Below are 12,290 nucleotides of genomic sequence, written 5' to 3' on the forward strand. Positions count from 1 at the left end.
TTAATTTTATTGGCTTCTGCATTATATAAGTTTTGGGAGCCCATTTTCCATTGGGAGTGCACCTCAGACCAAGAGTTTCTCATATGTTCAGTGATGGGAATTTGATTTGATTGCCTGCCAAGGAGTAAATCTGAGTAGAATTTGTTTGGGACCTAATTCTACGGGCTGTGAGAGGATGCTGGTCCTTATCAACAAAAGGGCTGGAGTACTTCTCTAAGGCATACTATCTGGTGCATCATTTACCACCAATAAAACTTATGCTCTAGCAGTAATATTTGTCAGTGTTCACCTCCAAAATGACCCTTGGAGAGGCCTGGAACCAAGGTCTAGAACCAAACACTAATCTCTGCAATCCTTGGATGGATCATATCTGTGTGGCAGAGCACAGGTTTTGCACATAACATTCCAGGTTCAAATCCCAGTTTCCCCAGATAGAGTTTGGGGGAAAAAACTTGCCAGAAACTCTGTCAAACTAGATGGATCAATAGTCTGACAGTAAAAGGCAGATTTCCATGTTCCTAAGAGTAGGGGAGACTATATGATTATTTCTTCTATCACTACTGTATCCTGCAACAGCTATTATTCTTTCTGTGTGAGTAGAATAAACAACTGGTATAGCTCTGTGGAGACAACATTGACCACAAATAATTTTAAAAGACAAAATAGATAACTTGGAAGACATCACTGTCAAAATGCACATAATTCTATTACAGAGAGAGCAACTATTTTCAGATTTTAAAATATGCTTCCCTGCTTTCCAGGAAAGGTTGTTGATAACATCTTGCCTGATAGACCTAAGCATCATGTAGAATTAAGCCTGTGTGTAGTAATTTTTTTAATATTTTAAAGAAAATTTATTTCAGTTACTCTGCCCTAAGGCAGAACCAAAACTCTGAAACACTGGTGGTGGTAGCTGCTGCTGGACTTCCTGGTGGACCTCATGCTAGACTCTGGCTAGTAGGTTACATCCTTTGACAAATTGAGCCTTATTACAGTTTTCAAAGCCTGCCACACATGCAGACACTTGGAAATGTACGTGAATGCAACTGATGTAAAACCAGACAAGCCTGCAATTAAGTCTGTGTGTTCAGCTGATGTTTATATACAGCCTCTACATAGATGGACAGATTCCACTCCAGCAGCTTATTTGAAAGTTTGTGTTTCTGCCTTGCAATAAACAGTGAGGTCAGTGAATGACTTTTTAAAAGAAAATAGCTTTGGGGATGAATAATGTAAAGCATAGGTTCTACAAAAACAACAGTAAAACATGAAGGACACAGAATGGTGATTCATATACTAGAAAGATGTTGTCATCACAGACCATTATATTCTTCATGAGGGCAGCCAACTGTTTAAGGGGAAGCATCTGTTATTAAGTGGTGTGGGATGTACACTACATGTTTTGATCTAAAGGGATCACAAAATCATGTTCAACCTCCATATAAAAAAGAAATACCAAATGCATTTCTACCTTGATGTCTTCTTCAGCAACTCTACCATGGGCCAAAGTTCCTGTACACTGCCTTTTCATATATTCTATATGGATGGAACCATGGCCCAGTGAAAAGTAACACATGAAGGAGAAATGAGACCACCTGATGCTGCAGGATTATATCACTACAGCCATAATAGTGCCACTGAAGAAGACCTCAAGATAGAAATGCTTTGGAGCACATGTATACACTTCAGGAATACTATTTTTAAAGCACTTTTTAAAGCACTCTCAACTAGAGTATATTCATTCAGTTGTTGAATACAGTCAACTCATAGATAAATCCTTCTAAATCAACGGGTCTAGTCAGGACTAACAGCAGGATTTAGGCCCATGTTTTCTGGTGCCCATTTTATATTCTCATGTGATTTTAATTGTTTAAAGCCTTTTCGTTCTATGAGATTTGCATTTTCTTGAATGTTCATTTCTGTATCCTTATTGAACAACTCTTGTTGGATCTAGGTTTTTTTCTCATCTCAATTGGTGGTTTTTTTTGAATTGAACTATTCAAAAAATAAACAGAAACAATCCCCTCCGAAAATCCACAAGGTTTACAAATCATAATTACAATGCAATCATTAAGAACAGTGTTTTTAGGATCCCTCTTCACATTATCCGCCTGAAAAGCTGCCCCTCAAGGCTGGGGAATGTTCAAGAAGAAACATTTGAAGTGGCATGGGGACTGTGGCTTAATAAAAAGTTATTTTTCTTTTCTTTGTTTTATGGACATGTTGGCTATGCGTGCACAGCACTTTTTGAATCCCAGCCTATAATGCAAGTAATGGAGATAACACAACAGTTTTCTTTAGCTTTGCCAAATCCCTGGGACTCACACCTTTGTGTCCATAACAGCAATTTAGCACTACAAATTAAGTTTTCCAGTTGACCTTTCATGAAACAGGCTTGTTACAGACTGCCAAAATAAAGCTGCTTCGGGTCTCTTTGGAGATATGCTATTTAAATGATGCATGGGTCCTAAGAGTCCGCAGGTCGCACCAAATCCACACTCCATTCCTAAGCACTGGAGTGCAGCTTTGGTGCAGCTTCTGGATTCTTAGGGTGCATGCATCATTTAAACAGCAAACCTCCAAAGAGACCCAAAGCAGCTTTATTTTGGCAGTCTGTAACAAGCCACAGTGTACTAACTAAATGAAAGAAAGATAACACTGCTCAGTTTTGTGGATCTGGAATACATTAACTGCAACTCAGATGTATGATAAAATGTTTGTTATGATATAAGAAAAAGTAGTGGCACTTAGGAGTGCGCTGTCTACACCAGCAAACACAAGAGCAAAGTTACCTCATTTTACTTGTCTCTGTTCAATTATCTTTCGAGTAAGCACCGCTGTCCACTTCTTTATTAATTATAGATGCAAACATACCTCATGCATTCAAAGGGAAAGAAAATGCCATTTTTGCCAGTTTCCAGCCATAATGACTACAAGTTCCAGTTTGTGATTCAAATGTGTTAATTACCTCAAGCATGAAATCATTAGGTAGAGATTACAGTACTAGGACAATTAGTAGGATAATGAGAATACAAGCTGTCAATTTTCTGCCCTTTTGGGCAGCATAAAATACTGCTGTTAATATAAGTGTGCCATTAAAAATGACAAGCCAGTGTAGAGCTCCGGTCCCTTTATCTAACATGTACAGTATTACAAAGTGTTCTAGTTCCTTGTTTTTTCATGTTGTGCATCTTCCCAGTCTGCAGTTGTTGGCACTGGAGGTGAACTGTACAATACAATCACAGCAAAACAAAACAAAAAATATTTGAGGAACATAATGAGAAGGGAAGACTCTATTTGAAAGTGCCATTTAATTTTCTCTCAAGTCTGGTCATATGCATGTTCTGAAGTGGAAATTATGTTAACACTGCAGCATCTCAGTCACAATATATGCAATATATTCATTCTCAAACCAAAACATAACACACCCAAAACTGTACACACATACCAACAAAATCTACTACATCTTCATACAGTCTGAATTCATTGCTATATATGGTGAGAAAGCTATTCAAGAGTTCTGATGCTTTTTTTAAAAAAATGATTTAACTCCACTTTTAATTGTGCATTACTCTATTGTAAAGAACATGGTCACACAACTTCATTTTTCAGTTTATAGAGCATGGTATGCTAATCAAGAGCTGCTGGCAAATCTATATGAAACCTAAAATTCTGTAGTAAGAAAAATATAGTGTAAAGCCAGGTCCTGACAAGCATAAAGATTACAGGCTATAAACCAGTTTTTCAACCAGCGTTCCATGACAAGTTGTTAAAGGGTTTATGGAAAGAGATCACAACTGAGTTTTCTTTTTAAATTCAGCTATAATAGTTTTTTGTGGGTTTCCTGGGCTACACGGCCATGTTCTAGAAGAGTTTCTTCCTGACGTTTTGCCAGCATCTGTCACTGGCATCTTCAGAGAATGAAGATGCCAGCCACAGATGCTGGCGAAACATCAGGAAGAAACTCTTCTAGAACATGGCCACATAGCCTGAAAAACCCACAAAAAATTATGGATGCCGGCCATGAAAGCCTTCAACTTCATATAGATATAATAATTTCTATGTATGGTTCCTTGCAATCTGAAAGTTATTTCAGGGGTTCCTCCAGGATCAAAAGGTTGAGAATGGCTACTATAAACTGTATTTTTGCAGACCGAGGGGTAAGAAATTAACAGTGTAATCTGAAACACTTATAATTCAAAATAAGATAGAGTTAGTATCACTGGAACAGCAACTGCTGAATGAAAGTTAATATTAGTGACCAACGTTTGTTAGTATATTCTGTTCTTATTTTAGATAAAAAAAGAAGAGGAACCTAATCAGAGATCAAGATACCTTCAGAAGCTGTTTTCCAACAGTTGGGCTCATCTTCTCATCCACCATAAGAATTACTATCCCTCTATCATCCATGCCACGACGTCCAGCACGTCCAGACATCTGAATATATTCACCTGAGGTGATCTGAAAGTATAATAAAATCAGATGAATAATGATAATACTTACGCATTACCAGTGTTACACAAAAAGAAGTAAAGCTATATTTACTCCTATATTGAGTGTATTTACCTGACCCTAAAGGCTAGGGACAGTCTGGGGATTCTGTTAGTGTATCGGCCACCCCGTGCGCTAGCGGACTCCCTTAACGAGCTGACACAGCTGGTCGCTGAGCTGATGCTGGAGACACCCAGGCTACTTGTCCTGGGTGACTTCAACATCTCCCTCACGGCCAGCTATGTTCCACCCGGTGCGGCTCGGGAATTCATGGATACCATGGCGGCCATGGGCCTGTCCCAGCTGATACAGGGTCCTACGCACTGTGCGGGTAATACTCTTGATTTGGTCTTCTGTTCGGATGCGGAAAATCCGTGGGCGGAAATAACTAATGTTTCCCCCCTGTCATGGACGGATCATTTCCTGGTGGAGGCAAAAATCAAGGTCTCTACCCAGATCCCCCCCGGGGGTGGCGGACCTGTTAGGATGGTCCACCCTCGAAGGCTGATGGAACCCAAAAGGTTCCAGGAAGCTTTAGAGGGGTACATGGTTGGAAGTGACGGCGACTCTGTTGATGCCCTGACTTGTATTTGGAATACCGGTCTCTCTAGGGCTATACACAGTATCGCTCCCAAGCACCCTCTCAAGCCCGCTTCCAAATGTAAGCCCTGGTATACGGAAGATCTCCGGGCGAGGAAGCGGGAACTGCGACGGCTAGAGTGCCGTTGGTGGAAACACCTTCGCTTAGACGACAAGGCTCTCCTAGACCAACTGTTAGAGGACTACGGAGAGGCGATACGAGCAGCTAAGAACTCGTTCTATGGTGCTCGTGTCGCGTCCGCGGAGTCGCGTCCAGCAGAGTTGTTCAGGGTGGTGAGGGAGCTAACTCAGCTCCCTCCTGCCCCGAACCAGATCCTTGAACCTTCTAAGGCCTGCTGCAACCAATTTAATAACTTCTTCGTGGATAAAACCTCTCGGATAAGCAAAGGTCTTAACGCCAACATTCAAGCAGAACCTAGAGTAGAGGCGTCCAGAGCCTCCGTGGACTCCATTAAACTGGATCGGTTTGAGTTGGTAAGTACCGATGATGTGGACAAGATCCTCGGAAGTGTTCGGAAGACAACTTGCTCTCTCGATCCCTGTCCCTCATGGCTAGAGGCCCAGGGGGGACCGGCGGTAACTTTATTGCTACGCCGGATTATTAACACATCTTTGAGGGAAGGGCAATTTCCATCTGAACTAAAATTGGCCATAGTAAACTGCACAGTCAAGGTGAATGGACTAAGGGGAATCAGGGGAGGTTTTTAAAAATCTAGAGAGCATTTAAAAAGTGGTCCACATACAACCCATTTGCTGTACTTTATCCCCGGTACCTTAAACGATAGCTTTCTGTGGCTGGATTGCTAATTATACTTGTAACTGACTGCGTGTGTCCCCAAGTACAAGGCGAATTCTCCTGCCTTTCCAGTATGATTCACGTACAGCATTATACAATTAGCTTACCCATCGAAAGTCTTTCCCATCAAATTTCCGGGCACTTGTGAACAGCACTGTCCTTGCTGGCATGTTTATTCCCATAGCAAAAGTCTCTGTTGCAAATAATGCCTAAGTAAGCACAGCATGGATAAGAACAAAGGATGACTGTTAATGGGGCTTTAATATAGCCTGGTGGATAACTTATGTTTAAATGACCTAAAATGCTACTTTTACAGTAAAGATTTGCAACAAGAAGTTCAGGAACCTATCCATTTTACAGTTTAATCTGATTCTCAACATACCTTTATTAGAAATTTTCTTCTGTTTGAGACAATGAAAAGGCTCTTTAAGTCACACATGCAGTATGGACATATAGAGGTATGTGTCTGTACTTATGTGTTTGTGTGGACTGATATTAAAGAGCCTTATGTGTGCACGAGTAAACTGTTTTGCATGAATAAACATCTCCAACAAGAAGAGGGCACCATCAACACATCTCCTACCCTATAGGCTGAGGAGAAACTTTAAATTAAATAGCATTTTACTTCTGCTTGGATTTTAAATGGGCATAAGTTAGTGAGAACAATCAATCAAAATCTAACACCTGTGAAAAATTTATTGCCAATTAAGCTATACAATATTATCTGTTAGGGATACACTTTGGCTTATTTCAGGGACAGATGTCCTGTTGTTAAGACTATCTCATTAAAAATCAGTATGCTGGCTATAAATTTCCTGAAAACCTTTGATAAAGAGGTCACAGGCAGAAGTAGAATGCATTCTGTAAAAAAAAAAAAAAAAGAAAAAGAAAAAAAAGAAAGAAATGTAATTTGTAAGGGGAAACACAATGAAGGCAATTTCCACATATACTTAATAGTACATACCTTTATCAGTCCTTCAGAGAAAAGTATCTCTATCGTTTCCTTAAGAATAGGAAGCAAACCTCCATGGTGAATTCCAATGCCTCGCTTTAGAAGTGGAAGTACGTGCTCAACCTATGACCATAAATGGACAAGAAGGGATGTAACCTAATCACATAAAAATCAGGTTTATAAAGTAGCCACTGCATGCTTGCATGCATTAAATACACTTTTTCTCCAAGCTACATGGCAGTAATATACAAAAGCTAGGTTTTTTTTTTAAAAAAGGCCATAAATGACCAATGTAAGTATGTAAATGTGGACAACATAAATTACCAACAATTTTTGGTAAGGTAGTGATATTTGTGGATTTAGCCTCATATAAAACAATGGATAAAACCCTTATGTCTGTTAAACTTTGCCTTTAAAGTTTTGCCTACATTGTTTAGATTTGATCTCCAGCCATTCAACATCATTCAGAACATTATATTTCTAAACCCATTCATGAGCAACAGGATGAAACCAGATGTTTGGAATAACTTTTGGTGGCCATAGAACTTAAGCCCAATTTAATGTTCTACCCTCAAAAGAGACAATACTGTAATACTCTAAGGTTGTATTCCCCACCCCAGAATACATGAAAGCCAAGTTTTAGAAGCTATAAATGTTTACAAGCTAAACCTAACACTGCAATGCATCCATCTGCCATATGGGAGTTTTATACAGCTATGACCATCATACTGGGTTGTATCCAACTGTGTCCTTCCTTTAACAGAAGGCTCTTTGATCCAGAGAAAGCTTTCATGAACAGAGGGAAGGCCATTTTTGCTGATTCTTCCTTTTCTCTGCTCCCCTTACCAAATCTGCTACAGAGGAGGTAGAAAAGGATGGCTGCAGAATGGGAAAATTCATATAAATTACCACATTCCTCCCACAGAAGTTTCTGTTGGATTGTATAGTTTATAGTGGCCGTTTCACTTTACAGTGGTACCCCGGGATACGAATTACCCAGCTTACGAATTTTTCGGGATACGAAAAAATCCCATAGGGATTTATTGTTTCGGCTTACGAAGGTTTTTTCGGGTTACGAAAAAACCTCGGCGCTATGCCGCCACCGGAGGGCAGCAGAGAGCTATTTTTTTCCATTAGCGCCTATGGCAATTCAGGTTACGAAGGTTTTTCGGGTTACGAAATTAGCCGCGGAACGAATTAATTTCGTAACCCGAGGTACCACTGTATACAGGATGACAGCCACCTGCATACAGCACATGTAGCAGAAATGGCAATGGAATATCAATTGGTGTAACAAGCACTCTGTATTTTACAGAGCAATATAGGGATTGACATTTATATAGTCACTTCATGGCCGAGAAAAATGTGTGTCACTCATATACATATTATGACATGTGAATAACCCCAGTACAATAACCCCAGTACAATATACCAGAGATGGGCAAATACCATGTTTATGAGATAATTTTCTTCACTTGAACCTCAGCTCTATCAACCAGAACTGAGTACTAAATGGAGCGAGGGAGGAATCACACATTTAAAATTAAGAAACAGAATGCATACTTGTTTTCAATAGGAAAAACGGTTTAATTTCTGGTTGTTTCATTGGCCTTACTGTAGTTTATATTGTTAAATAACTGAGGGTCATAAACCCTTGCTGATCAACTACAAATTGCTCATGTCTAACAATTTAGTTTGATCTATAATTTGACCACCTCTGCTTGTACACACAATCTTAATTATTTCAGGGTACTCACTTGAGGAAGTTTTTTGTCCTCATCAGATAAACAGTCAATTGCATTATTAAATACTTCCTCAACCATCTTTTTTTCTTCATCTGAAAGAAAAAAACCATACAAAAATTTACTTTTCTTCAAAAACACCCCAGCCATGCCTGTAACTTATGGGATGCTAAAGCTCCATTTAGAAGTCAACTGTAACAAGATATATGTACAAAAGAAACTAATCCAGCTGTGGTGATGAGAGCGTTAGATAAGCTGATAATTTATCGCCATGTTGGACAGCCAAGATGTTTTTTCAAGGCTTGTTTAAGATCCCTTTAGCCACATTTTAGAGAAAAGATAACTGAGCCAAATTCTGGCACCTTTCATTAGTTTTTATAGCAATCCATTACATGTTAACTATATTTAATATTAATGGCCAGCAACTCTAGTTGAGACCTTTATTTAATTCTGTTAAACTCTGGGGCCTATGGGCAACATTATGCTAGTGCATGGTATCAACACAGTGAACTGTCTTCTCCTCCTTCACCGAAGCAGCTCTCAGTACTCTCTGAAAACTGGCTTCTGAGTCCCAGAGCTCATAAAGATGTTTTGGGGTTACTCAAGGGCTGAACTGAGGAAGAGAAATGTCCCACTCCGAATTCCACTAACAGACAGAAGTTCCATCATAGGATGTACTGCACTGGATCCCACTAAATTGGCTCCACCACTGTTAGAGAAGCCATTAAAGGAATGCTTTGCTCTTCTGTATTTTCAATTAAAGCTTTTCTGGAGGTATGATAAGTACAACTCCTTACTGTGGAAAATGAGCTCAGCAACACTGTATTTTCAAACTCTGCCAATTACTGAAACAGTTTTACACTGGAACTGGCTTATTTGATCAGCAAAGCAAAATGCCAAAATTAGAAGCCCCATATGATCCAAAAGGAGCTCCTGAGAAAAGAGCAAACAACTTTGTAATATTTATTTACTGGCAATGTCAAGTAACTATTGTTTTTACATTTGTTTTAGCTAGAACTGTAAGACTAATGCAATCAAGAAATGCACAGAACAGAACAAGTCACTATATAAAACAAAAATAAATAAAACCAGCAGTTCAAGATGCTAGCTGGGATCAAACACAGACGTTCTATAAGCCATAGAGGCAGAAGAGTTGTTTTTAACTCAAACAGCAGTTCCTCACACTGTGTAACAAGTAAGCTAATGATCAGAAACAATGCCAACTAAAAACAAACTTTCAGTTATAAGTGATTAGTACACACCTGTATTGAAGTCCAATTTTGTCATCTGAAGTGCATATGCTTCACAATCTTTTTTACTGAAACTGAATATAATTACAGGCTGGAAGTTTCTTTCCATGATCATCTTTACAATCTTAAATACATTGGAGGGACCTATGAAGACAGCAGTCAGCAAGACGTTTATGTTGCGGGGATGCAATGACAACAGAAATTTCATTTGCAGTGCAGAAACTGCACTGTCCTGCTTATTCTGCAGCACATGTTATGAAAAAGCTTAAAACTCACCTTTTGTTCCTCCTTTCCTGCCTTTCTGGTCTCCTTTGGCTAAGTCACCTGCATCTCGAAGTACTTGCATAGCTGTGTTAAAATTATCTTCCCTAAAATCACCCTGGATGGAAAGTGACCATTAGCATTTGTTTTATCGGCTTGATTTCCATTACATACTTTGTATCATCTGTTAGCAAAATCTGAGATTTCACTATGAATTGGAGGATCCATGTTTAAATTAACTAAGGGCCAAAACACACTGCAGAAATAATCCAGTTTGAGATCACTTTAACTGCCCTGGCTCAATGTTACTGAATCCTAGGAACTGTAGTTTTGTGAGACATTTAGCTTTCTCTGTCAGAGGGGTCTGGTGCTGCAATAAACTACAACTCCCAGGATTCCCTAGCACTGAACCAAGACAGTTAAAGCAGCCTCAGACTAGATTATTTCTGCAATGTGCTTTAGACGTGAATCTATACCCCATTTTTTAGCCATCATGTCCTCATGTTCCATTCCAGTTTGTACCCATTTGCTGTTTAAGCAGACATGTCCTCATGTCTTTAGACTTGTCTTTGTAATGACAAGAAGTTAGGAATTTTTAAGGCAGGAGAAGAAAAAATCAGGAAATTCGCTATCATTATTTCATAGAAAGTATAATCAAAGCAATGGAGATACCTAGAGTATCAAGGTAGTTACATAAAAAATGATTCAGAAATCTAGTGACTGAATTCTTACTATTACAAAAAAACCTCATAAATAAAATTTTATATAAGATTACAGCAAACAGGATAGAAAAATGTGACTATATTTTAAAAGAATAGCATTACAGCATTCCTTGATATAAATAAAAAAATATCAAAATCAGAAGTAGACACAGCTCCTAGACTACAGCAAAAACAAACAAACAAACAACAACAAAACCGCTGAACAAATGCATGAGAGCATTCTCAACTGCCAGAGAACCCTGATAAATAACAACAGGAAATATCCCAGAAAAGAGGATGATGTCTGGATCCAGAGATAGGAGCAATCCACACTGCAATATACCACTGACTTCAGGGTCTTTTTTGGCACAAAGGTGAAGAAGGGACTTCAGTTCAGTGGTAAAGTATATACTTCCATGCAGAAAGTCCCAAGTTAAATTATTGCCAGGGAAAGCTAGGAAAGAATCCTGCCAAAATTCTTGGGCAGCCACTGTCAGAGTTGACAAAAGTGGGCTAGAAGGACTAATGCACTGATTGAGTATAAGGTAGCTAACTATTTTAACCTAAATTAGATAAGCAAAAATGTATTTTTCTTGTAGGACACACATGTAAAGCTTATTAGCTAAGAAAAGCTTATTTGGACAAGGTTCCTAAGATGTGTGCAGCAGTTCAATATTATGCTCAATTAAAATGTTAAGAGGTCCTAGCTGCAAATCTGTGAATGTGCCTACTTGTTCTCTGGATCTGGTTCTTATTCTTCATTCCACATCCTGATTCTGAACATTATGAGTAAAGGCATCACCCATTCCAACCCAACAAGTAACTTCTTACGTTTTCATCAACCACTAGGTGAAGTCCATCTCCCCCTGCTGGGAAGATATAGTGTTGCAGAGGAGTGGGTCGATAATCTGTGTAGATCACATGACAAGGCTGGAAGAGAAAAATACAACATTTAAGGTGCTTTAATACAATAATACAAATTGTATTAGCAATTGTTAAGCTTTCTTATTTAGCCTTACAACAAGCTGAGTTGTGTGACCAAGACAGCATTTTCTAGGGAAAACAAGAAGTGAATGATAAAGGACTGCCAAGCCCCGCTCTCTGCAATCCGCAATTAGAATTTAAACCCTTACTAAAATGGAGACAGTTAAAGGTAGGCTGAAATACACACACACTTGAAAACAAACTGTGTTGAAATTAATATTTTCATATATGCACAGGATCTGGCTACATGAAGCTTTAACCGAATCATTTCTCACTGACATCTCTGTACCACTTAATTTAATAAAAGGAAGTGAGTATGGCCTGCGACTCTGGAGACCAGGGTTCGAGTCCAAGCTTGGCCATGAAACCCACTGGGCGATCTTCAGCAAGTCACATGGTCTCAGCCTCAGGAGAAGCAATGGCAAACCTCCTCTGAACAAATCTTGGCAAGAAAACCCAATGATAGGGTTGCTGTAAGTCGGAAACGACTTGAAGGCACAGTAAAACAATGAA

At 39.1% G+C, this 12,290-nt stretch overlaps 1 protein-coding gene across 2 annotated transcripts in view; it reads right to left on the minus strand.

Moving 5' to 3' along the window:
• MTREX (Mtr4 exosome RNA helicase) overlaps positions 1 to 12,290 on the minus strand; it is a 58,082-nt gene that overhangs the window by 37,506 nt on the left and 8,286 nt on the right. For both annotated transcript variants that reach the window (XM_042453816.1, XM_042453813.1), the window contains exons 9-15: positions 11,625 to 11,723; positions 10,108 to 10,210; positions 9,844 to 9,975; positions 8,597 to 8,676; positions 6,852 to 6,962; positions 5,995 to 6,096; positions 4,336 to 4,461 (exon numbers count right to left, since the gene is read on the minus strand). In XM_042453816.1, coding sequence (XP_042309750.1) covers positions 4,336 to 4,461; positions 5,995 to 6,096; positions 6,852 to 6,962; positions 8,597 to 8,676; positions 9,844 to 9,975; positions 10,108 to 10,210; positions 11,625 to 11,723 — 753 coding nt within the window. The remainder of the gene's footprint in view (positions 1 to 4,335; positions 4,462 to 5,994; positions 6,097 to 6,851; positions 6,963 to 8,596; positions 8,677 to 9,843; positions 9,976 to 10,107; positions 10,211 to 11,624; positions 11,724 to 12,290) is intronic.

Source organism: Sceloporus undulatus, chromosome 2, assembly GCF_019175285.1.
Source record: "Sceloporus undulatus isolate JIND9_A2432 ecotype Alabama chromosome 2, SceUnd_v1.1, whole genome shotgun sequence".
Classification (NCBI taxonomy): Eukaryota; Metazoa; Chordata; class Lepidosauria; order Squamata; family Phrynosomatidae; genus Sceloporus; species Sceloporus undulatus.